The following is a 25,278-nucleotide window of genomic DNA, read 5'->3' as shown; positions in this document are numbered from 1 at the left end:
AGAAGTGGAATCTTCTAAGAATAGGAGTTGTGCCTGAGTAGTGGCCAAGTCACACAAATGTTGTGCTTAGGCCTGCTTAAAACACTCTTAACTGGCATTTAAAACTGGACTAAAATTATACTGAAACTACTTTCAAACACACACACACACATACCTTGAAATCACCCACAACTTGGCTGTTCTTCCTTGACTGGTAGCCTACAGACAACATGCATTCAAAGTCAAATCAAATTATTTAGACCAGTTAACTCAATCCAACAGAAACATGACCAACCAGTAAAACAGAAACAGTCCAGTAATAACCTCATAACATGACCAGATTGTATGAAATGATAAATATAAAAACAAGTAACATAACCAAAATCTACAGGGTCAATAACTAAACAATATGACAGCAACTTCTCTTACAGAAGGGAGAGAGGAGAAGCTAAATGCTCACGGCAACATGCTAACATGCTAATGGTATAGTGTTATTGCAGGTCTGATGTTTACCACGTTCAACATCATAGTTTAGCATGTTAGCATGTTCAACTTGGCTAATTAGAACTGAACACAAAGTACAGCTGAGGCTAATGCTGATGGGGATGTCATTGGTTTTGAAGTGTGTGAACTCATGGACTAGAGGCTCGTGCTCGTGACAGCATGAGATGTAAACAGTTGGTCTCCTCCTTAGCTGAGCTATAACGTTAGCTAGCTCAGTGGCGCTCAGTATGGGTTAGCTATGAGCCTCTTGTCCAAGAGAAGATGCACACTTCCTTCTAAAATAGGATTCGGTTGGCGGGTGTAGTTCGGTAGAAAGAAACTAGTTCCTACATGAAAATGCTGACAACAAGGTCTGTGGATTATCTTGAGTTACCAGGTCATGATTTCTGGAAAGAGACATTGCTGTTGAGTTTCTCAAATGTTAATTTTGGCGCTTTGAGCACCACAAGCTGAAAGCCATCTAGTTCCATTATAGTGGAGAGAAGGCAGACATCTCTACGGCCGATACCTCCAACACTAGGAACTCACACCAAAACAAATTGATTAATAACACTACAGGTAAGAGGGAAATGTGTATTTTAGAATTTGGGGGTGTCCCTTTAAGCTCTCAATAAATAATAACTTAAGTTTCAGAGCTTTTCTGCGGTTTACCTATCTTTGGTTATAGAAAAATACTTGAGATTAGAAACCAAGCTTTCAGGGGCTCGTCTCTAACAAGCGATATTTGTATTAATGTTGCCGGTAACAAAGGGTGCATCTTGAAAGGTCTTGATAGACTTTTGACTGATGGCTTGGCCTATCTGCTGACCCATCCATCGTTTCATCGCAATCAGCTGTCTTTCAGCTCCATTCCATCCCACATTACTAAGAGCGTGCACAGACACACACACACACACACACACACACACACACACACACACACACACACACAAACTTGCTTTCTTAAATCTACTGTCTATGCATTTATGCATTTAGTGTTTGGAAGCGGTTAGTGCATGTCTAATAGGTCTGAGGCTGAAGAGCTTTTATCGGTCCAAGGGCACTCAGCTCCTAGACTGCACGCCTGATATAATATTAACATCCCAAACTGTCATTTTGACATAAACACACATGCACACGGAGACATACACACACACAGCCGGTCGTGTGTGACCTTCTGACTTCACCTCAAGCCCAGAGTAAAGGCTGAAGTGATGTGTAAGCAGATCAGAGGCGCACGGTGGAGAGGAGAGGCGATCAGAGCAGGCTGGAGAGTGTTGAAGTGTGATGCAAAGATAAGCTCCCCTCCATCCCTTGCATGTTCCCTCTGTGCCTCCTTTTTCTCCTCACCCATCCTCGCTGCACGTCCTTCACCCGTTTTTTCCCTACTCCTCCCGACTCCTTTCCTCAGTACTCCTTCCCATCTGATGAAGTCTGGCTGAACATGCACCCTCTCCATTATTAATACAACATTAGGGAGACAGAGGGAGGAGGAGAGAGGGAGGAGGCCGAAAAGGAGAGGGGAAAGATGTGTGAGACAGTGAAGAGGACAGAGGGTGAGAGAAAAGGGGAAATAAACTGGAGTTAGAGGAGAGTGACAGATGAGAAGAGAGAGAATGTGTCAGGAAGAGGAATATTCTGACATGTGATGCTATTGGGATGCACGTAATGTCTCTTGTCCCGTGAAGAGAGGCAGGCTGCATGAGACAGAAAGAGAGACTCGGGTGTGTCAATGTGGATCATGTGACTGTGACTCCAGGACACACACACACACACACACACACACACACACACACACACACACACACACACTTGCGACAGGCACACCTGATTTTACAAGAGAAATACAGAAAAGTAAGTGAAGCAGTAAACAGAAGGTGATTAAAGTAACCTTTATCAGTATTCTTCAATAATAAAGTGTTGGCTGGGTTCTCACCACTCATCCATCTGGCAGGGTCACATTATTGTTTCTTTACATTCCCCTAAAACATCGTCACTACAAAAAAAATCAGGACAAGGTGCCAAAACACTTAGTACCACTTAGGCCAGTGGGATTACAGAGTCGGGGCTACCTCTCAGCTATCAGGGCTTTTAGCTCTGGGCTGTCACACTGTTTCACACCGCTGCATTCACAGATGGATTGACGTCATCTACAAGCAACCTTTAGAATGATTCTACATTATTCTTCTTGGCAACAAATCACGATAAAAGACCACAACCAACAATGTGATTCTGCAACCACTGTATTTACGTCAAAAACATGGTCAAAGAGAGAGAAGAAAGAAAAACACATACACATGTACAGTATCCATATAAACATACAGTATATATACATACATATAAACACATATACTGTGTATATATATACATACATATAGTATATGCTAGGTCCCTGCCCCCCCCCGGCTGATAGGACACTACTCCCAGCATAGTCTCCCAGCAGCAATAATGTAATTCTTGCCTCATTTATGGTCTGATGAACAGTGAATCCATCAAATTCACTGCCCCGTGCCATATCACTATGTTACAAGCTGTAAAAAAAAATGTATGTCATATTTCAAGGCTTTTGTCATATGGAAGTGGGCGTGGTTAATCTCTTAGCCCCTTGCCCACTTTCTTGAATTTTTCCAAATTATGCAGTAGGTGGACTTAGTTTCAGACCGGGGGGTGAAGTTACACTGTAAATTGGGACACAACGGAAGATCATGGTCAGCTGGTCAGTGTAGTTTCCACCAAATGTTACTCAAGCAGGAGCAAATACATTTGTTGGGAACGGATTAATACACTTTTCCCTTTCTAAGATAAGATAGAAAATGATTTATCCAAGGGGAAATAGTAGAATTAGTGAGTATCTGTGACAGCAGGGCAGTGTCTGTGGGACTGAGGCAACATAAACTAGGGAGGGATGAAGGAACTTGTCCCCCAGTGCAACACTGTGGCTCTTTCATGTGTTTTTGGACGACAATGGAGCTCACTGGCACAGAGGAATAACATGCATAAGGCTTTGATTCACAGACCGCACTTGTATTGTCAATTCCTTGTTGGTTTCAGTTTTTCCATGGCATTTAATGACAAGAAAATATAGAATATCACCAGACATGTCCTTGAAACAGAAAGGGGCAGAGTCTGTAGAGTTAATTTTGAACAATACACAGGCCAAATGTTATTTTAACAGCAGAGACATTAGTAAAAAACATACAGCAGATCATGTGCCCACATATTCTTCATCTGCTTGGTCCTCCTCATAAAATTACAAACTGTCTTTTCACAAAAAAAAACAAGACAAGAGTTCATATAGTCAGATATCCACTACAATCACCATGATGACACTTACTGTATGGGGAGGTCATTGTGCAAATGAATGCATTCACATGTGAATTTATGTTTTATATCATAATATGCAATGTCAAGACAAGTATTTGTGCGTGAATGAACGTTCCTGATCATTTTGACTGACATTTCCTCATCATCTCATATTATGTTGAACAGGTAAAGCAGCCGTTAAGAAGAGATGCATGTTTGATAAACCACAACTTTGCTTAATGCATGTGTTGCAAACATATACACATGTTCAATACTATAAATGAGACCAAATAAGTTAACAGGCTCTCATTCTTTTCATTTCCTCTCATCAGTTAAACAAACAGAATGACCACCAGTCATATCAGATTCTGTTATAAATAGAATACAAACATTCAGGCTCCCTCATGTGGCTCAAAGGTTTATTGCAGATAGAAACATTGAATAAAAGACGATGGAAAAAAATTCTGCTCATTTATTTGGCGACCCACTGCAAATCTGTGAGGACAATGCCACTCATGCGGTCATCATTCCCATGCATTTTCATGGATTTGTTGGAATTATTGATTTAATAATAATATCTTTGGATATCATACAGTGGACATGGTAGTAAAAACATGTTATACGAGGAGTGTGAAGATATTTCTGGTGTTGATGATAAACTCCAGAGCACATCAGGATACAGCAGGGCTGGGTGATCAGAGAGCAGAAAGCAAGAAATGTCTCCCCACGGTGGCAGGAAGCAGTAGTGCGGGTGTGTTTTTTGTCACAGCTCACAGACTAACTGGGGCAATACAGAGTGCTCCTCTCTCTCACACAAACGAGTACACGAACGAACCTGTACCCCGACATGCAGGGAACGACATACGCACATTTACTCATTCTGCTCACACGCAACAGACGCAACAACTCCCATGAGTCTCCAGTGAGGGCGTCTCGTAGGTGTGTCCCTCAGACACACTTGGCCTCCATGTCGTAGAGTTGAAGGAGGTCAGAGACCACAGCGTCAATGTGTGCTTTGGTCACGTCCACACACAGCACCTACGCAAAAAAAACACAGGCTTCAGTTCCACACCTAACATGGACATCAAAGGTCCACACATTGTTCAAACAATCTTCAAACGATCTTGGAGCCTTGAGGCCGGAAGCAGAAAACCATAACAAATCCTGAACTTTTCTATTTGCATTTAGTGACTTACAAAACCAAAGAGACTTCATTGGCCACCAGCCTTCAATTACAATGAACAATTACACGAGGCACTTCTGCTCTGAAGATTTACAGAAATGTTTTTATTAATGTGCACTGTCCCTCATCAAATAAACCAATAAATAACAAAAAATAAGATGGAGCTGGATGGTCAGGTGATAATGTCCCTGTGGTTAAAGGGCACAGTGGTACAAAGCTGTATGGTTGCTGTTGCAGGGGCCACCTGTGCACGGCTACAGCTACGGTTTGTCCATCATACCGTACACGGCCCTGACGGACTAATTTAATTACACATGCATTAAATTCCACCAAATGTGAGATAGGATGGAACATTGTGTATCCCAGAGGTTTCTTTAAAATGTCACGAGAGTTTGTCATTTTACTGCAGTTTGCGACAGACACCTTCATTCCTGTTTACAGCAGTGTGTCGTGTGGAGGCTCTATACAAGGCACACCCCCTTAGATAACTTATTGGACTAACTAATCACGTAGTGTTGGTGCCTAACCCTAACCAAAACATGACTAGTTCAATAAAGCCTGCTGTAGAGCTTTCTTTGGTCTTTTTCTTGCCTCTCTCATTAATGTCCTCCTTGCCTGCTGTGAGTATTGGTCCTCTCTTGGCAGGTTTGTTGTGACGTCATATTCTTTCCAGTTTATAATAATGGATGTTAGATCTTGTGACCGTCAGATCACGTGACACTTATACTGCACACAGGTGGACTATAGTCAGATTTCTGCTAACTGATGATGTTATTGGTCTACCCTAACTGAGACGGAGTTGTTTCGTGGCGACTTTTTGGGTGAATTTTTTGAGAGTTTATTAGAGCGTGTGGAACCTAGCTCGAACACATCTCCCATCTGAAACTACCGCCACACACACACACCTGCTGATGTGTCACATTTGATATCATCTTAATAAATCCACCTATAACAGCCTCTGTGGAACACACACACATAATCATTATGAACACTTAACAGGGAACGCACACCTGCCACCACTCCTTCTCCCCGACAGGCAGCTCCACTCCGTAGCTGTTTAGAGCCAGGTGCAACGTTGCTATGGCGATGTGTTGTGGTATGTGGCGGATGCACATGGCGCCATGGTAACAGTCTCTAAGCAACGCCCAGGAAGTCTCGGCAATGGGGGTTCGAGACCAAGCGTGGCGGTTCACGAGTGACTTCACGGACAACAGGTAGTGGAGTAAATACTGGAGAGAAAAACACAATGTATTACTGTACATTATGCACAAATGGATTGTGTGAACGGGGATCAGCCAATCACAGGTCGCAAAATCATTTTGAGTTGGCCTTTCTGTCACTAGACAACAGAGTGACTTACAATTTCTGGACCACTGAATGCAAGAAATAGAATGAGGAAATTAGAAAAGCTTACGAATATCAGATCAGCTAAGAAAAGTGAACTCAAATCTGAAAACACTCCTTTGACCCAGACCATACTGCAACGGCACACACACACACACACACACATCTAGACAACAACGACGACAGACAGTTACAGACACAGAGGCTCGACGGCAAATAGGAGGCGACAGGAGCACACACACACGCGCGCACACACACACACACACACACACACACACACACACACACACACACACACACACACACACACACACACACACACACACACACACACACACACACACACACACACACACACACACCTTGTGAGGGTGTTCAAAGGAGACTTGGAAGTTGAGCTGTCGGAGGATGAGGAGCTCACACTGCACCACGCTGTCCCTCAAATCCCAGAACTCCTTGTCACATTCTAGAGGAGCACTGCCACTGTTGAAATACCTGTGAGGGAGGAATGGGAAGTGAAATTTGACTTTACCAGCTAAATAAAAACAGACACATCTGATGATGATGATGATGATGACGATGATGATCAGTTGATACTTATCATGAGTTCGACATCAAATACATGCAAACATTGGCTAGTTTACTAAGACGTGTAAAGCAGGGCCACAATTAAAAATATATTAATTATTGGTTTATTTATAAATTAGTCACACCATTGAACAATCTTATTTCTCACATTGTGTCTATCACAATTTCCCAGAGTCCAACGTGACACGTTTAATGTCTCGATGTGTCCACCTAACAGTCCAAACCCAAAACATATTCCACTGAAAATGACATAAAAGCAAAGTCATGATGCTGCTAACAGTCAAAGGCTCCAGAACAAGTTAGTAAGTGGACTCAACTTTAAGAAAGCATGGACGAGAACGAGAATAATAGACAGTGATCAAACGTATCCTGTTGATGAAAACTGTGTAATATGTTTAAAAGCTGCAGAGCAAACGAGTGAGTAAAGATTGTTCCTAATCGTTTATTTTTAACTTCCCATTCAAAAGAATATTCCTGCTGAGCTGTCTCAAGAGTTCACAGACACGGTCATGGTTTATTGGTAAGAACATCGTTGATCATGTGAAATCAAACTAAAGCTGAAACACTTTGTCGATTAACCGATTGATTAGTTGATGGAAAGAAATAAAAGAGGCCAGAAATTCACTGGCTTCAGCTTCTCAAATGTGAATATTTGCTGCTATCTTTGTATTCTGTGAAAGCAAGCGGAGTAAATTTGGCTTTTGGGCTGTTGGTTGGACAGAACAGGTGATTGGAATATGTCAGCTTGGGCTTTGGAGAATTGCGATGGATATTTTTGGCCACAATTTATCACATCGACCACACACATATCGATTTCCCACCATAGAAACAGAATGCATTTCTATGGTTTCCACTTAGTCTTGTTCACTATTTTCTGACATTTTACAGAACAAACAATTAATCAAATATTTGTAAAAGTATTTCGCACACAAATCAATGTAATTAGTTAGTTCTATATGATGACAATCTATTATGTTATTGGTTTGAATGAAATGCACTCACCGTTGAGTTCAGAAAGTCAAGACAGAACCTCTCAACTAACATTCCACCTTAAAAAGGTGACTAACTGTGTTTCCATGTGAATTAGGTGAAGTGGTACTTCATCATAATAGCAGACAGTTTGCTGAGTTTTCTTTTTGCTCCCAGCAGTATGATTTAAAAGTGGCCATGAAGATCCGTGGTCACTGCAGGTAGTGTTCACTCTTCACCAAGCATCTTACCTGTGGCTTACGTTGAGGATGTCACGGGTCCTGGTGTGCTGCTCCTCCACTTTGCCAGCCAGGTACACACAGCTCATGGCCACCAGGTAGGGTTCATAAGCATGCACGCTGGCACGTTCCCAGAAGCGGTGGTACAACACGCAGGCTGTGGCTACGGGCACCGAGCGCATCCCCAGCTTCACTCCTGAGCAGGGAGGACGAGGCCGGAGTCAACTCGTTAGAGGAGCACTCATTTCTAAATCAAAGTTGTATCATCTTTGACAGATTCATGCTAAACATATGCATGTATTGCATTGGTTGTAATCTATTCCAGATCAGCAATATGTCCTGATAATCACACGGAACTGCTATTAAAATTCAACTTACTTCACATTCTTTATTTGAATCACTGAGAAAAAAATCTGTGCAGCAGGCCAGTATGATTATGGCTCTACGTGTCCATTTCTAACTTGCTTACAAATATCACAATCTTCCTCCATTCAAAAAAAAAAAAAAAAACACAGTAGTAAACAATCAATAGTGTAGAGGCAAAAGCAAAGCTGAATGGGTGCTGTCTGAGGGATCAGATGTGTGGTGAATTTAACAATAGACCTAAATAATTAAGAAAAGCAAGCATAGTTACATTAAATTGATACATTCTCTCTATATCCACCTCGACAAGAAAAATAAATCGGATAAAAATTCTAATAAAAAAAATACGTCAAAAAAATAAGTAGAAATTGTAACTTACTAAATTAAAATAATGCGATAGTAAGTCCTTATTATCTCAAAAGTCAACAAAAGCTCTCCAATATCTCGTCATGTTTACGTAGCAACTCAGAATGTCAAATTATTCTTTTCATGGTTACTATGCATACATTATTTTCCTTAGTACACTGTGAATATACTGAGGACATGAATTGTTGACAGACACACACACACACACACACACACACACCTCCGTGGTTTACCTGTCTCCATAATGAAGCGACAGACGCGAAAGTGTGTTTTTATGTCCCGGTCTGACTCTGCATCCCCACCGGAGTCTCTCCTGCCCACCAGCCAGTCTCGGGAGGCCGGTAAAAGAGAGGGCGGTAAACGAGAGGACGGACCCTCCATGGCTCCTGTACCATCAGCAGGACGTTGTATAGTGTATCGTGACTGTCGACAGGGGGCAGCTAGCGTTAGCTTTAGGTTGGTTATGATATGCCCTAAGAGTTTCTTTGTAGCCCGCTGTAAAATCAGCCACCAGTGGCTGCAAAGTTCCGCTACGACAGGCCTTGTGTTTCTTCCTAATTTAGGAACGTTTTAACTAGCTTCGGTCTAGCGTTAATGTGTTGCTAACATATAACCATACTTTCGAGACGGTTACTAACCCGGAAGATAAATAGTTGTACTTCCGGTCAATTCTCCAACAATAAATTAATTTGCGAATATCTTTCGAAACAAGAGGATAGAAAGGACACTTTGTGCAGCACGCAAAAACACATTAAAATTGAAGTTGTTCGTGCAAAAAGGAAAAATATCTAAATACGTCGGTCCTTCTAATTAACATACCGCAAATACTTCCGATTATCTTCCAAAGTAAAATTATCATTTGGGGACAGGGAGCTAAATTAATTAGAATAATGGCATTTGAACAGCGTATATAGACAGCAGCCACATAAATGTATTGTTTTTTGTTTGTTTGTTTTTTTCTTGCGTATGCACCCAGTTTCCCGTGTGTTGTTTTCAACTACGGTCAAGTCCAGGAGCGAGCGAGAGACTTTGCAAAGTTAGCGAAGGGATCGACGTGAGACAACTTCCGGATATCAAAATATGGTATCAATAAAGCATATATACAAATTGCATATATGAAAATAACATTGATTGAACTTTATTTACATTAAGTATAAAACATGTTACCTGCATCTCGTGAGTTAAAGGAGACAATACAATAAAATTGTGCGTGAAATGTAGTCATTCTTTGATTTGAGATTTGCTGCAAAGATAATTAAATTAATAATATCTGTCTGACTGATATGTATGTGTTCAGGACATTTCTGACCACACCCATATCAAAAATGAAACATCTTACCTGTACCAATTAAGATATTTTACGGAGTAAAAGTCCTACATTTTGACCTTCAAATAGCTAATGTCAGAATTTTTTAAGGTGCTATAAAGATATTTTTCTCAATAATTCCAGACAATGACTTTAATGTGTTCAGGACACCTCTGACTCCAGTCAAATTAAAAATCTAACATTTTTAAACTACCAATTAAGAGATTTAAGTAAATGTCTTACATTTCTACCAAAAAATAGTTAATTTATTAATATTTGAGGTGCTATAAAAAGTATTTTCTCAAAATTCCAAACAATGACTAATATATTTGTGTTCAGGATATCTCTAAATCAATAATTTAAACATTTATTTTTCTACTGTAACAAACAGAGTTTTTACAAAGTAAATGTCCTACATTCCTACAGAGAAATAGCTATACTATCTGAATAGTTGAGGTGCTATGAAAATAGTTTTCTCAATAATTCCAGACAATGACTGATTCATTTGTGTTTTGGACATCTCTGACTACAGACTTACTGAAAGTCAAAAAATATTATTGTTCTAATTAAAATATTTTACTAAAGTAGAAGTCCCTATTTTGAACTGTGTATACATTTATGAATATTTTAAGTGCTATAAAAATTATTTTGTTGATAATTCCTGACTCATTGTGTTAAGGACATCTCTGACTATATCAATAATGAAAATCAAACATTTGTAATGTACAAATTAAGAGCTTTTTTTTTAAAAATCGGGCAAAATACAGGTAATTAAGGCCACCACCCCACTGTACACACAGACCAACATAAGAGTGTTGCATTGGGAAAAAACTGACTTTTTGTGGAATTTTTATCAACACAGACAGCAACTCCAGTCAGAAGTATTTGCTTTTTTAAGCTGTGTCCATCTGTAGGCACTGGGCATTAAACCTGTAGCAACAGCTGTCACACTGAACCTGAAAAAGGGCAAATTAACCACCTTTAAAAGACAGAGGTTCCATGCCGTTTAGTCAGTTTGATTTAAAGCAGGCTTTGTCAAGGTTTCTGAGTTTTAATACACTTTAACCAAATGTTCCATTTCTGTTTTCATAGCAACTTATACTGTAATAACTGCGCACAATGTAATCATTTAAATGTAATAAAAGTCCATAATGTAATAATCAGCGCACATTGTAAATAAACCGTTTTAAGCATAGGGTAATATGTTTTACATTATTATCAAAATATTACATTATAAACAAAGCAAAAAAACTGTTGAACAATGTTAGAAACTTATAGCGCATGGTGTAGTAAAAAAACTTCAGAAATTAGCTATTAGAAGGTACAAATACAGGACTTTTTTAGTTAAGATGTTTGATATTTAATATGGATATGGTCAGAAATGTCCTCAACACATAAATATCTACATATCTGTCAGTCAGATATTATTCATTATTAATATAATTATCTTCACAGCAACCCTCAAATCAATGAAAGACTTCTGTTGGAAAAATACAGAATGATACATAAGGCTTGTATTTTTCCATAATGCTTAGAAACAGATTGTGCATCTGTTTCAATATAGCCATGACCTTGCTAATCACAGATGTGTTTTTGAAGACGGATATCACATTCGCTTCAAGGAGGTGCGCGCCAGGACAGGCGCCCACACAGCCACACAATTGACAGCTGTGTCAACCGAAGAAGATGGTTCAAACTGGTCCAAACCTTCACGATACCATGTTATGAATCTTGTTTGTCACAGTGTATAAAAGACAAGGACTTAGAGACAGAGCTCTGAGCAGCAACTTGACGCATAACTGTATGTGAAACAACTCTGCTCCTTCTTGCAAGAATAAATCTCCTGATTATTGATTTTACACTTGGTGTCGAGTAGAATTTTTCTAAGAAGTACATTCCACACATAATTTAGCTGTATTTCCCCTTTAACTCACGAGATGAATATAGTTCAATTAATCTTATTTCCATATATGCAATTTGTTTATACGCTTTGTTGACACCGTATTCTGAAAACCGGAAGTTGTCTCACGTCGATCCTTTCACTAACTTTGCAAAGTTCTGGATCTGGGCCGTTTGAATGCGTTTACCATGAATGTCAGTATATAGGTGCACTAACATTTCAGTGTGGCTGATTTGACCACAGTGCTAGTTTCCCATTGGCCGTTAGTACGTCTGGAAAGGATAGGCCTGTTTGATCGCGTTGCTATGCAACGAGTCAACAAAAACAGACGCAGATGCTAGACAGATGCAGACATGTCCATGTACTCAGCAAACCAGGTAACCTTTGTGCGATCTGAGAAATACAAATTAGGGACATTACACATTCAGCTGTTGTGTTTTACTCTGACGGACCTCGTGTTCACTTCCACCCTCAGTATGAAAGCGCCTTCAAGCCGCAGAGGCTGCAGAACTGGTGTGAACCGAAGCAATTCAAAGAGGTAGCCTAAACGTCATACATCAGTACTTTGCTGATGTATTAGCTATACTGCTTGTATTTCATATTACCTGGTAGTTTGAAGAGTAGCATTGCCATCTGAAAATGTGTGTGTGTGTGTGTGTGTGTGTGTGTAGAGACCCGCTGCACAGGAGGGTCACACCACCTTCATTGCTGATAATAGAGGACATCTGCTCCCAGGAGTGAAGAAGGTTAGAATATATCAAACCTATTTTTCCCCTCTTAATGAAATATTGCTTTCATTGTGAATCTATGTTTGACTCCACTCCTGTGTGTATGTGTGTGTGTGTGTGTGTGTTCTGAAGAGGGGCAAGGCATGGCCAGACTTTAAGGGGACCTGGGACCTACCTGCTCATATCCCGACGCACCACATCAACCCTACAGGCCGCTCTGTGGAGGGCCTCAATAGGCTCAAGTCCTGGGGCTTTGACCTACAGCACTCTGGCAGCAAAAACACAGACAGGCTGCAGGATGTTGGCGCGCACACTACGCAGGTAAGTTTCTGTAAAAAGTATCAGGTCACCTGTCACCATGGCAGATAGCTTTTACTTATTTAGAAGTATTATTCTTAAGTTAAGTGATATATTCCATACTTCTACTGTCTACAATTCTAAAGCCTTCTACGTAGATTTCAAAAGTGGCAGACACAAGCATTGAGAGGCTGGTGGAAACGTTCACTGACCTGCCTCAGTGGCCGGTCAGAAACAAAACCGAATGTCAGCGTCAACATACATGTTGGTCCTGCCTTATCTTTTCACAAGATGTTTCAAAAGCAATACGTGAGTTTCAAGGGTGTGACAGTCATCAGAATTACAGTGTAATGTGTGTGTGTACAGTGCAAACCTAGATTTTTCTAGTTTCATTTTCTTTTAAGCATAATTGCTCTTGTATTTCTATTTTACTTCTTATACTAGCTGTATATACCTCGTATTTATTTGTTTACTTCCCTATAGGTCTATTTATTTATGTTGCTTGTGCTGCTGCAAAACCTGAATTTCCTCTCTTGAGAACAATAAAGGCTTATCTTCGTGTCTTTATCTTTCCTTTCAGACCAATGGGGATGAACAGCAGGACGGTGCTGCCCTGTCAGTGAACCCAGCCAGCCGAGAAGCCCCCTCATCCTCCAAGCAGAGACACAAAGACGAACATCAAGACCAGTGAACGTCATTCAGTTCTTAGTGGATGAAAACCAATGGCTACAAAAATCTGCAGTCTCAGTGTCGAGTTATTTTAGCATGTCTGACTGTTACTCACGAATCATGAAAGGTCAACAGGTCAAGGTAAAAAGCATGAAAAGCTTGTTGTTACAGATGTGTTTTACCCTTTTTACACTGCCTGTGTTCACCCATCTCCTCCCTCCTCTTAGTCTTCTACCTCTTTTATGGTTTCACTTTGATTAGTTGTCCCTCGCTGACCAAACCAGATGAAGTCTTTCTCTGTGAATGACGTATCTATTTCGACCACCCAGAGTTGCTGATTGTCAGAGCAGTGGAGAGACTAAAAGACATGTTTGGTGGAGTTTTATTTTGTTTCTGTCCAGTTTGAATGAAATGTGTTTTAAGAATTAACAAGCTGAACGGTTCTATTTTCATGTTTACGTGTAGGAATATTTCCCCCACTGACATTTTGTGATTTTTTATTTATTTATCAGACAAAAAAAATGATGAGACCTTGCGTAACATAGCAGAATCTCTGCTTCCTGGTACATGTAGGCACAGTCAACACATCACAAGAGATCAGCTTTCTCTGTCCATATACTGTAGCACTCACTGGGGACATTAGTCCTTTAGTGCACATTTACCATCCGCAAATGTTCCATTAGAAAATACAATGATGAGCGTCTTGTCCAAGAACACTCTGACTACATCAAGTCTAATGAGATAATGTGTACTGCATTCGACCATCGTGGACTGGACTTTGTGAGAGCACAGATGAACCCATTTTGTGAGTGTAATAAAATTGTAGTTTACAATCAAAATGGAGGCATGAACAAAGTGAACACTGCGAGGCTCTAGGTCTGGTCCTTCTAAAGTTGTATCCCAGTCCTGCACACAGCTCAATCCATGGCAACACACACTGTCCCTGTCCCAGTGACTCATGACTCAGCGTTATAAAACCACATGACTTTCGCAGAGTAACTTGCTTCTCCACAACTCAACATTTAACAATGGACAATACAAATAACTTCCAGTATGAGTGTGTCCTAAACTGTCAGCCTGATACATAATGCATTTATATAAGTGCATAAAACCGTGTGTAGATTCACAGCTACAACTGTGTGTACACACAGAGGCATCCATACGCCTGGTCCTCCTTTATGAATCTCAAAAGCGCCGAGTGTGAAATTGAGAAGCTCATCGGTGAAGTCGAGAAAGAAAATTACGTTTTAATTGATAAAGCCCAAAAAAACGGCTCTGAAATCACAAATGATTTTTTTTTTTACAGAGGCTATAAACAAAGAAAGCACTTATCTACAGTGGAATATAGATTATATTTTTGTCCCCACAGTAATGGAATAGTTGGGGATCACGAGAGAGACAAAAGAAAGTGCCGACTCATAATCTATGCATCACACCAAGACGTGATTGTCTGTTTGAGCCGGTCATCGGGGCTCCGGAGGGAAGGGAACATTCTTTTATGCCACGTTACGCAACACAGCACAGGCTCGGTAATCTGGCACACCTTTTGAGATAAGATAAGTGTCCCTGTAGGGGAATGTATTCTGGCCTCTTTACTGCTGTTCCACAGTAGTTAAAATAACATAACTTATAAAAGTTTGCATACACACAAATTCTGATAATGTCAACATATCGCACAACCCCCATTGCCAACATTCTACATTAGCTGTTGGTGTTGAGACTCTAATGGACATAGACAGGAATGAACGTTTACATGGGTTCAGTCTGCTCTGGGGGATCTGGATTCTACCAGTGTCACAATCTCAAGTAGCTGGTTTACACCCAGACGCAGATCAAGAGTTGAGGAGGCAGCAGCTGGAGTACAGTACAGGTAACAGGAGACAGTCCTAAACGCTAAGAAAACTTCCCACTGAGGAAAAGTAAACACATACAATATGAGAGACGAATCAACTGATGAAACACAGGTAAGGTAGAAAACAGAAGTAAACCCTTTCAAAATGAAACAGAGAACAGACTAGGCCATGTCCACATTACTCCGTTTCCATTTGAAAACGCATATGTTTTGCTACATTTACGCTGAGTGTCCACACTACGCCGGAGTTTTCAAGCACCGAAAACGTAGGAGTTTGAAAACGCTCCCGAGGACGGATAAGTTTGAAAACGCCAGAGTTGCTTTGTCGTGTGGACAAAGCAACTCTGGCGTAACGGATAAGTTTGAAAACAATGACGCCCACATCCGCGTTCGCTACTTGATTGGTTCTTAGCAGTCATGACGTGTCCTTCCCTGATTCGTCACACTCCTATCACGTGTAATGGCAAAATATGTCATAGTCTCATGTGAAGGTTTAAAGAATGTAAGTCCTAAAAGTGCAGACACCAAACTGTAGTTTCAGTAGATGACTTTAATTAGTTTAGTATCCAGGTGTCTTGTTATCTGTTATCATTGTGCACTGTTTCTTTCTTCTTCGTAAGACAGAGACACAGAGAGGCTTTGATTAACAGAGATCCTCTGTTTGAAATACTTTTAACTTCCTTTGTGACGCGTTATCTGAAGTTGTAAAGGCGTAAACCTTTGCATGCATATATGATGTGTGAGGGTAAAGAATGTCTATCCTGTCTCTGCAATGGTCATTTTAACAATGTCACAGTGGCTTCAAAGGAAGCATCTGCTGTGTGTTTAAACTGTTTATTGTAAGGCAGACTGTGAACAAAGGGATTTGCAAACACGAGATAAAGCATCTTCCTGACTGTCTTAAATGAAGTATACTAAGGCTCGAAGGATGACCTGCCTTTTATTGTGTTCTTTGTGTATTCTTGTTAGCTAAGCAGATAACAGGAAGCTGTCTGAGTATAAATGTCCATGCATTGTGACTGTTAGGTAGAGCACTCTTCCAGATCACTGCAATGTGTCTGTGAGACTGTTCTCTTTGCTTGCAAGCAAATAAATTGACTTTACAAACTTTGATCGTTCATCAAAACTCTGTTTTCTTTATATTGATAGAAAACCTTCACTTTCTTCTCCCGACTAGTCATAAGAAATATTCCACAACACACGTGACCCTTACCCGGAAGATCACAAACATTAGCATTGATTACCGATCGACTACCAGCTTAATTCAACATGGACAACTGATTACAGGCGTTGCTGACCTTGTTGTCTTTAATAGCAGCTGTTGTGCAGTTAAAGTCTGCATTATTACAGAGGAAGCAGTTGTTATTGGAGCAGTGTGACCAGCGGCGTTATCAGACCTATGGAGCGGCCGTCTGAAGTCACGTTAGCAGCTTTAGGGAGGGTGATGGACACAAAACGGAGGACTTTCCTGTCCTTATTAATGCTTATTTTGTTTTGCACAATTATTGTGAAGTCCACAGATAAAATGTAAAGGAACAAAACATGAATTTCTCTTTAGTAGGACGTCTGTCCTACTCAGCCACCAGCAGAGCTACGAGTGAGAACAGAAACAATGAAACCGAGGGAACGAGTGAGACGTGTGTTGACCACATTTATGGACCCATAATCTAGTAAACCTTTATGTGTAAGTGTTGATTTTAAAGTAAATTTGATGTGTGAGAGATAGAGCAAGACCCGCAGCGCTGTAACTAAGTCTGAAAAATAAAACATCTAAAACTTTCCACGAAATGTGTCTGAGTTCATAGAGGAAGATTTTAAAGTTCGATCTTAAGTATCAAACACGACCTTTCATTCTTAAAGACTACTTTATATTGTATTTTTTTTTAACTAAACAACCAATCTACTTTATGTTTACACCAGCACCATCACGCCCAGTGTACGTGAATAGTCACGTGATATTCGTTTAAAACGAAAACGTGTTAGTGTGGATGTAGCCTACATACTGGGTACAACTAGTTAAAAAAAAAGAAAAATAGCATTTGTTTGACCCATTCGCCTTCCCTCCTTTCTGCCACTTTAGAGAAAAGATGCCACCACCGCTATGTCCCTGTCAAGTCTAGGGATAAGGGAAGAACACAAGCCGGTGTAATCAGGCGTTGATTGTCATTTATTGCCAAAGGACCCCAAAAAACAAGCAACAATACAGAAAAGAAACCCACAATCACAGATAAATCAACTGATGTTGGCACGTAAAGAAAAGGCCATGGAATCACATCAGTAACCAAACAAATCAATCTCTACTATGCATCTTAAATTCACAGGTGCAGAAAATACAAGTAAAATAAATAGCTGCCTATCTTAACTTAAGGAGCAACCACACAAAGGACACAAATGAAAATGCAAACACAGTAACAAACTAATCCCTGTCAAGTCCACAAAACTAGTGCCTCTTTGTTAACACCCTGTTATACATCAAAATTGAAAACAAAGTTCAAGGACACAGCATCCCAGTTTATCGATAAGAAGCACAATGGCGAACTGTTCAATGAAGATCATCACCTCCCCGGTTGTGAGTCCCAGATGTCTCGATTTGAGAAGACAGCCGTGGGATTGGGGGATGGGACTGATGACATCAGAGCAAAGGGAAACCTCCACGGTTTGGACCGATCCCAGGGTGTGAGGCTGTGAGAGGAACAACAGTGCATCGCTGTCTACAGAGAGAGGACGTAACACACATGATGGGCATGACACAGCTTCATGTTGACCGAGATATTCCAGACCTGTCCGCCAGCCTCCTCTCAAATGTCCCTGTTGCTAGGTACCCTTCCCTGAGTAGGTTGTCGGTTTTTGGGCTCCGAGCATAGGTTGAGCTCCACCTAACAAAATCAACACCACACATCATCGGCAGCAAAACGCTGTATGACGCTATGTTCACACTACGAGCGACAAAAGCTATAAAACGGCCAAGCTACATTGTCAGAGAATAGCCGCTGAAGTGTTGCTCAAGCGCTTGTTGACGTAGTTATGTTGTTAAAGAGACAAAATAGATTGGAAAGGAATTACCTTGGATTCCTCGGACGCCTCAAGCGTGAGGTAGAAAATTAGAACAACCTCTAATACTTAATCTCGTTTTAAAGCTGCAACCAATACGCACAGCTGAAGCTAATTATAGCACCATAACTGTTATTTACAAATAACCTAAATTATCATCAGCAGTGATGTTTCAATTCTCATCAAAGGAACAAACATCTTCTTATTGACAGCAGCTTCACACCGTTTCATGAGGCACTGGAATGTTGCTACGTCAGTGAGAATGTTTAACAAGGCACAAAAGTCACATGTTCAGCTTGTGTCCAGCAGGTCAAATAAAAAAATATTCATCTGGCCGGAAGAAAGAAATCCCTCCTAGGTTTGGTGTGGAATTGTACTAGGCTTTATTGATATCCTGATTTTCTTGATGATCACCCACTCCTTCTGCCCAGCTGTGACTTTTATCCTCAGACAAGAAGAGCTAAAACTATACTTTTTGTCTATCTCTAGCTTCTCAAACCTCCCATTCTCTAACGTCCCCACTGGCTGGAACTCTTTACAACTCTTCTCCCCTTTCTCTGTGGTAATCACGTCATGGCCTATCTCCACCTGAGCTGACTCCAGGAGGTCTTTGCCCTCTGATCCTGTTTCTACAAATATCCCCATCACTACTGCAGGCTCTGTGAACACTGCAGTCAGGTAAGTTCCGTTTTCTGGGGAGCGTCCCCAGAAAAATCCCTCACCAGCATCCAAGGCCAGTTTGGGGTAGTGTTTCTTGTAGGTGGACATATCAGAATAAACCTCAGCTGAAGGATTGGTGTATAACAATTCCTCAAAGTTCTTGTCCTTTAGCTTGTTGTAAGTCCCTTGGAACGAGGAGTAAGTCCCCATGTGTTGGAACAGTGAGGGTTTGAAAATGATTGGCTCCCTTTGTGTCAGCAAATCTCGGAAACGAGACATTAACCAGTCGCAAGGCATTTCCTGGTAGAAGAGGAAGAGAAAGCGTGCCAGGAGAGGAAGGTGGGCGGATTTGTATAGTTTTCCAATGTAGCCGAGGACTGAGAATTCCAGCATTGCCCAGGTGGTCTTCTTCGCCTCTTGCTCCTCAACGCACTTCCTGATGGTGGAGAGGAAATTTTTTGCGGAGGAGACGTCGTCCTCCAGCTGGAGGTAGTATTTGCCAAGACCGGCACTGTAGTGGATCAGGAAGGAGTAATCCAGGTTCTGCTTGGAGCGGAACGATACCCTTTCTGGAGCATCGTTGTAGTTCCTCTTTAGACCTGCAGGAGAACCAAAGAGACCTGTATCAGTATTCAGGCTACAACCTCCAGTTCTGAAAAGTGAAGCCAAAGCTGAAGTGTCTTAAAGCTGCATTCTCTCTACTGTCCATCAGGGGGCGACTCCTCTGGTTGTATAGAAGTCTATGAGAAAATGACTCTACTTCTCTCTTGATTTATTACCTCAGTAAACATTGTAAACATGAGTTTATGGTCTCAATCTCTAGTTTCAAGTCTTCTTCAATACAGCATGATGTTCATTTAGTAAATGATGGTCCATTTAGAGTCAAATCCTAAATATGTCTCATTCAGAGTTTGGTTGTACTTAGCTCCACTCGTGTCACTTCTGGTTCCAAAAAAACAAGATGGCCACGGCCTAAATGCTTAATTCATGGCTTCAAAACAGTAGTTCACAAACCAATGGGGACAACACGGTGACTACGTCCACTTGTTATGTACAGTCAGTATCACACGTCAACCAGACACTCATGACATAGATGTGAATCAAAGAGTACACAAGTAGTGCTCCTACACCTGTACACAGTACTACACCTGTAAGAGAAGGGTACTGATCCTGAGGAACATGGAGGACCACCAGCTGGCCCTGTTCCAGCTCCAAAGCAAATGCACTTTTGATCTCCACCGCTGTAGTGACTCTCCAGCTGACATCAAACTCTGCCAGCAGCACTACCACCACCATGGAAGAGCGCTCTTCAGGAGATGACTGTAAGAAGAGGGACTTCAAGGTGGTGATTAGATAGCTGCCCTTCTTCCTCTTCACTGATGATAATCCAATGGATAAATACCCTGAAACATGTCCGGACAGAAAAGTGTAATGTGTAACCAGATTCATCTGTTGAGTGACCATTCCAGTAGAAGCCCGGTACTAATGGTAAATCATGTTTATGATCTATCACTCTGCAGTTAGTAATCAAGCCATCATTAATACTTACCTCTCTCTATTCTCTAACCCTTATCTAATATACCTTTAAACTGTCCTTGACTCTTACTCTCACCAAAGCAAAGAGTAGATACTCAGCTACATAATCAGAATTTACATCTACATTGTATTTGCTCAGGGGCATCAAAACTAGCCCTGTCGGGTTGCAGCTGAAAAGCTAACAGAATACAAACATGAAATTATAGTCGGATCTACTTGTGCCCTAAATGAAGCAGTGATATTATAAATCAATTCATTTAAACACATTCACACAGTTGGCGTTTTTTTTTCCAGTTGTCCTTCCTGCATTTATCAGTATAGACTGTGTTGCTTCCAGCCAGAATTATGTGTTTAACTTCTTCATATTTGTCTAATACAGTAGTTTACGCTTCATTTGTAAAATATGCAGCTCTGCTGACAGCAGACATGTCCATGTTTGGGACCCACACACTCAATACAGTCCTACAAAAGAATCTTCAGCAGGCAACAAAGCATACCTTTCTGTCCATAACATCACCAGCTAACACCTCAAGCTAACACCAACTAGCTATTGACATGCTAAGCTATGGTGGCGCCCAACCAGTTCAGTTAAAGGAGCTGTATTTAACATTCTGAACATTAATATAGCAGCAAACAACTATTGTCAATGGAACGATATAGTGGAGTAATGTCTACCTGAGCAGAGAATGAAGTCACTCTCTCTCTTTGTGTGTTGTAATCCAAGCTGCTCCTGGCTTTGTTGACATAGCCGGGCCGGCTGCGCATGCTTTGGGTGCATGTTAGTGCATGTAAATGATTACGTACGTAAGTGTGTGCACGAAGTTTGGTAAATGAAGTACACAGAGTGCAATAGCTTGTCATGGTATGAAGGGCATTTACCACCAAAGATGGCAAATTGACTTTCCAGATCGGTGTGCTATTAGTGAGTGAGCAGAATACACAAGTGACCTAATATTCAATGATAAAGACATATAAATACACATAATATACGGTAAATATTAAAATGCTAAAGCGTATACTGAAATGGTGTGTTTCATTTAATTACAATAAGCGCAAAAGGAAAAGGAGGTTACCATGAGTCTTTAACAGTTCACATTTTATTTTCAGCTTGTACAATGGTCTTGGACATCATTTTTGCACAAAGTTAATGACCATCACATCAATTCTTATTTCACCAAAAGGGACAGACAAGGTGTGTAACTCACTCTGTTGAGTAGATGGGGCTCCAGCAAGCACCCGATAGGACACATTGAGAGGCAGGTAATCTCCCCGTTCCACCCACGACTCTTTACTAACCAATCTCTCTCCTTGAAAAGTTAACTCATTTGGAATCGGTTCGTGTGAAATTATCCGGCCCTGCAAAACAAATATATTTATTGATCGATCAGAATTAATTACAGTTGTGACACTGTTTCCATACACTGAAGCATGAAACAAAGTTAGGGAGGCATCGATCAGGCTTTTTCAGGCTCGATGAGGATACCTGGGCTTCAAGTGTCGTCCGATACGAGTACCGATCCGACAGCGTTTCATTAATAGGCTGTATGCCTCACTGTGTGGAAGAGACTGGGATCATTATTTTACATGTAAGGCAACATCAACCATGACTTCAAAATTGCTTTCCTAATTTTGTAAATCAAAACTTATTGTAATAATAAATCGTACACCAGCAAGTTGGTAAAAATTCTAAATTAACAGGAAGTGTAAACCTTTTTAATGCAAACTGGTCAAAACTTAAACAGGAATTATCGTCACAGTAAAGAAATCATATATTCTATAGAATTGAAGTAAATAGATCAGCCCCATGGTCACCGAAACGTGTTCCAGCTATTTGAGTCAGTATTGGTGCATCCCAGTGAAAACGTGAGTGTTGCAACTAATGGCCAGAAATGTAAGCCTTGTGTGTGTGTGTGTGTGTGTGTGTGTGGGGGGGGGGGGGGGGGGGGTACTCACAGCAATTAGGAAGTTAAGAAAGTACAATACTCCAACGAGAAGCACCACTGCCAAAATATTCTTCTTTGAATGACGTCGCATTTTCCTGTCATATACCCATGCGCACAAGTCCACACACACACACACACACACACACACACACACACACACACACACACACACACACACACACACAGTGGATTATGCTGGTGTGTAAGACAGTCAACACAACAGTAAATAATTCAGTTAATGAATGCTTCAGAAGACCCAGATACAGCAACAGGTTAGAATGGACCTGGACCTAATTTGGCACAAACAAGCAGCTCTCTGTACTGCTTCAGAGCCTTATGCATGTAACATACTATGTAATGTAACGCATGTCTTCACATGCATTACATTACATAATATGTATCAGATTAGGGATGCACCGATCCAAACTTTTCAGGATGAATATATATATACGTGCACTTTGGGTATCGGCCTATACGGAGCACCAATCTGATATGAGTGTTTAATTAATAAGCTGTATGCCTCACTGTGTGGAATTTAATGTAAGGAAACATCAGCCTTGACTTAAACATTGCTTTCCTAATTTTGTAAAACAAAATGTAACTCAGTAGAGTGCAGATGTCCGTCTGCTGTATTGTGTGACTGAATAATACAACCAGCGCTGTGAAAGGAATGAATGGTTAGTTATTCTTATAAAAATAAATTGGGATCTAGCCAATTGGTAAAATATCTTCAAAATGAATAGGAATCACAATTCAGGTGTAAACCTTTAGCTGCGGCATCAAATTGGTCAAAACTTTAACAGGAAATAAAACCACAGTAAATAATGTATATTGTATAAAAATCATAGAATTGAATTGAATAGATCTGCCCCATTATCACAGACACCCAACCCAGCTATTTGAGTCAGTATCAGCCTGATATCTGATATTGTATATGTGCATCCCTAGATCCGATACTATGGATAGTAATCCTCTAATATTACCCACAGCTCTAGTCCATTATAAGTATTTGACAATACTGATGTGATAGCTGATAAGGATTATGAAAAATATTTGTTTTGGCTGAGACTTTAAGGAAATGAATCATGCCTCTTTCATTTCCTGTGCTGCTAATTCCGTGGTAAAGCCTGTTCCTGACTTGAACCCGTTCAGAAAGCCGTGGCTGGACACAACAAAAAGGCCTGCACTGGCTCTCATTAGAATAGATTTGAAAATGTAAATAGGTTTACACCATTACACAATGTAAATGTCATTTTACCAGCAATTTTAATATTACCAGGAAGTAATTATCAGAAAGTGCATTTCATTTACACTGGAATAACCTCCCAGCAAAAAGCTAAAAACGAATATAAAAAAATATATATACAACTTTCATAAATTCTAAAGGAACCCCGGATAGTTGAATTGCGGTCCGTCCTCTGGTGTAGGGGCACATGACAGGCTTCAGAAGTTTTGTAAACGAGAATACCGAGCCTCCGTTACAGCCACCAGTCAGATATCCGAGTCATAGGCTAATAATTCTGCTCGATACTTCAAATTCCCAAATGAAAATGCTTCCGCGTAGCGCGGGTGTTGAATTGCGTGGCTAAACATGATTGACAGGACAGGTGTGTTGAAGGGACGCGTTTTTTTACATCGTCTTGTGACGTTAGTAGCCATAATAAAGTATGGCTAACGTCACAAGACAACTGTAGCTAGCCCAACAGTAACGTTCTAAAGGGATGTCTAGAGATAACCACAGACTTTTCCATCATTGAAGGATACACAAAGTTGTATTGTTGGTTATTATTGAGAACCAGTATCTACGTGGATAGGCTATTCATTGAAAAACATAAGAATGACTAGTATGCAGGCAGTTACGTGGATTCTGTTCCACTGAAGTACGTTTCCGACTGTTCACTTTATTTAACTACGTTGTTTCAATGGCGAACCTAGCCAGCTGATATTTAGTAGCCTAACTACGCTCAACTATCGTTTTCACCAAAAACACAGCCGTACGTGTTAATAACACAGTAATAAGGTCGTTCATTTCAAAAATACTAAATATGTACACATAACACGTACGCCTTCATAAGAAAAAAACATTTAAAAGAGTTGGCCAAATGTGTCGTACATGCTAACCCTGTCAGTGGATATATAAAAGCAACTGGTTTGCGTAACTTATCGTAAAGGTAACTGTTAAAGTAGAAACTTGTGTCCACTCACCTCCCTCAGCCAGCTCAGCTTCAGCACGTCAGTCGGTGAATAAGCTTCGTATAGTGTGCTTATAAGGCACGGAAAATCACAGGCATCATAGGAGAGGAAAGAAATGATTCGCGCGCTGATGGTGCTACATTGAAGAAAACCTCCGTGTTACCACATTGTGTTAAATTGAATGCTACTGGTTCTTCTGGGTCCCACACACCCGCACGCTGTATGGGCGTGAGTACAAACCACCTGGTGACCGGGGCGTAATCTAATCCAGCGCTTGTCGTCAATGTTGAACGGTAACCGCCTGCGTGACTATAGACAACCCGCAG

The 25,278-nt window shown here is 40.7% G+C and overlaps 3 protein-coding genes across 3 annotated transcripts; 1 reads left to right on the top strand and 2 right to left on the bottom strand.

Moving 5' to 3' along the window:
- Nucleotides 1–2,339: 2,339 nt before the first annotated feature.
- Nucleotides 2,340–9,472, bottom strand: ccnq (cyclin Q). The gene is made up of 5 exons (XM_076095457.1): nt 9,051–9,472; nt 8,101–8,284; nt 6,655–6,787; nt 5,959–6,177; nt 2,340–4,803 (listed from the first exon to the last, which is right to left on the bottom strand). Exons 1-5 carry the CDS (start codon nt 9,196–9,198, stop codon nt 4,714–4,716), a joined length of 774 nt encoding a protein of 257 aa, XP_075951572.1. The 5' UTR covers nt 9,199–9,472; the 3' UTR covers nt 2,340–4,713.
- Nucleotides 9,473–12,376: 2,904 nt separating this feature from the next.
- Nucleotides 12,377–13,739, top strand: cfap126 (cilia and flagella associated protein 126). Its single transcript, XM_076095330.1, has 5 exons — nt 12,377–12,400; nt 12,499–12,561; nt 12,695–12,769; nt 12,884–13,072; nt 13,629–13,739. Exons 1-5 carry the CDS (start codon nt 12,377–12,379, stop codon nt 13,737–13,739), a joined length of 462 nt encoding a protein of 153 aa, XP_075951445.1.
- A 3,979-nt stretch (nt 13,740–17,718) lies between these two features.
- Nucleotides 17,719–25,167, bottom strand: LOC142954444 (alpha-1,3-mannosyl-glycoprotein 4-beta-N-acetylglucosaminyltransferase C-like). The gene is made up of 5 exons (XM_076095458.1): nt 24,965–25,167; nt 22,770–22,854; nt 22,022–22,172; nt 20,429–20,683; nt 17,719–19,879 (listed from the first exon to the last, which is right to left on the bottom strand). The coding sequence occupies exons 2-5, from the start codon at nt 22,848–22,850 to the stop codon at nt 18,975–18,977; spliced, it is 1,392 nt and encodes a 463-aa protein (XP_075951573.1). The 5' UTR covers nt 22,851–22,854; nt 24,965–25,167; the 3' UTR covers nt 17,719–18,974.
- Between the last annotated feature and the right edge of the window lie 111 nt (nt 25,168–25,278).

Source organism: Anarhichas minor, unplaced genomic scaffold (genome assembly GCF_050575085.1).
Source record: "Anarhichas minor isolate MPS153535 unplaced genomic scaffold, ASM5057508v1 ptg000020l, whole genome shotgun sequence".
Lineage (NCBI taxonomy): Eukaryota > Metazoa > Chordata > Actinopteri > Perciformes > Anarhichadidae > Anarhichas > Anarhichas minor.
Note: the sequence above shows the minus strand (reverse complement) of the source record. Positions and strands in the feature narration are given on the sequence as shown.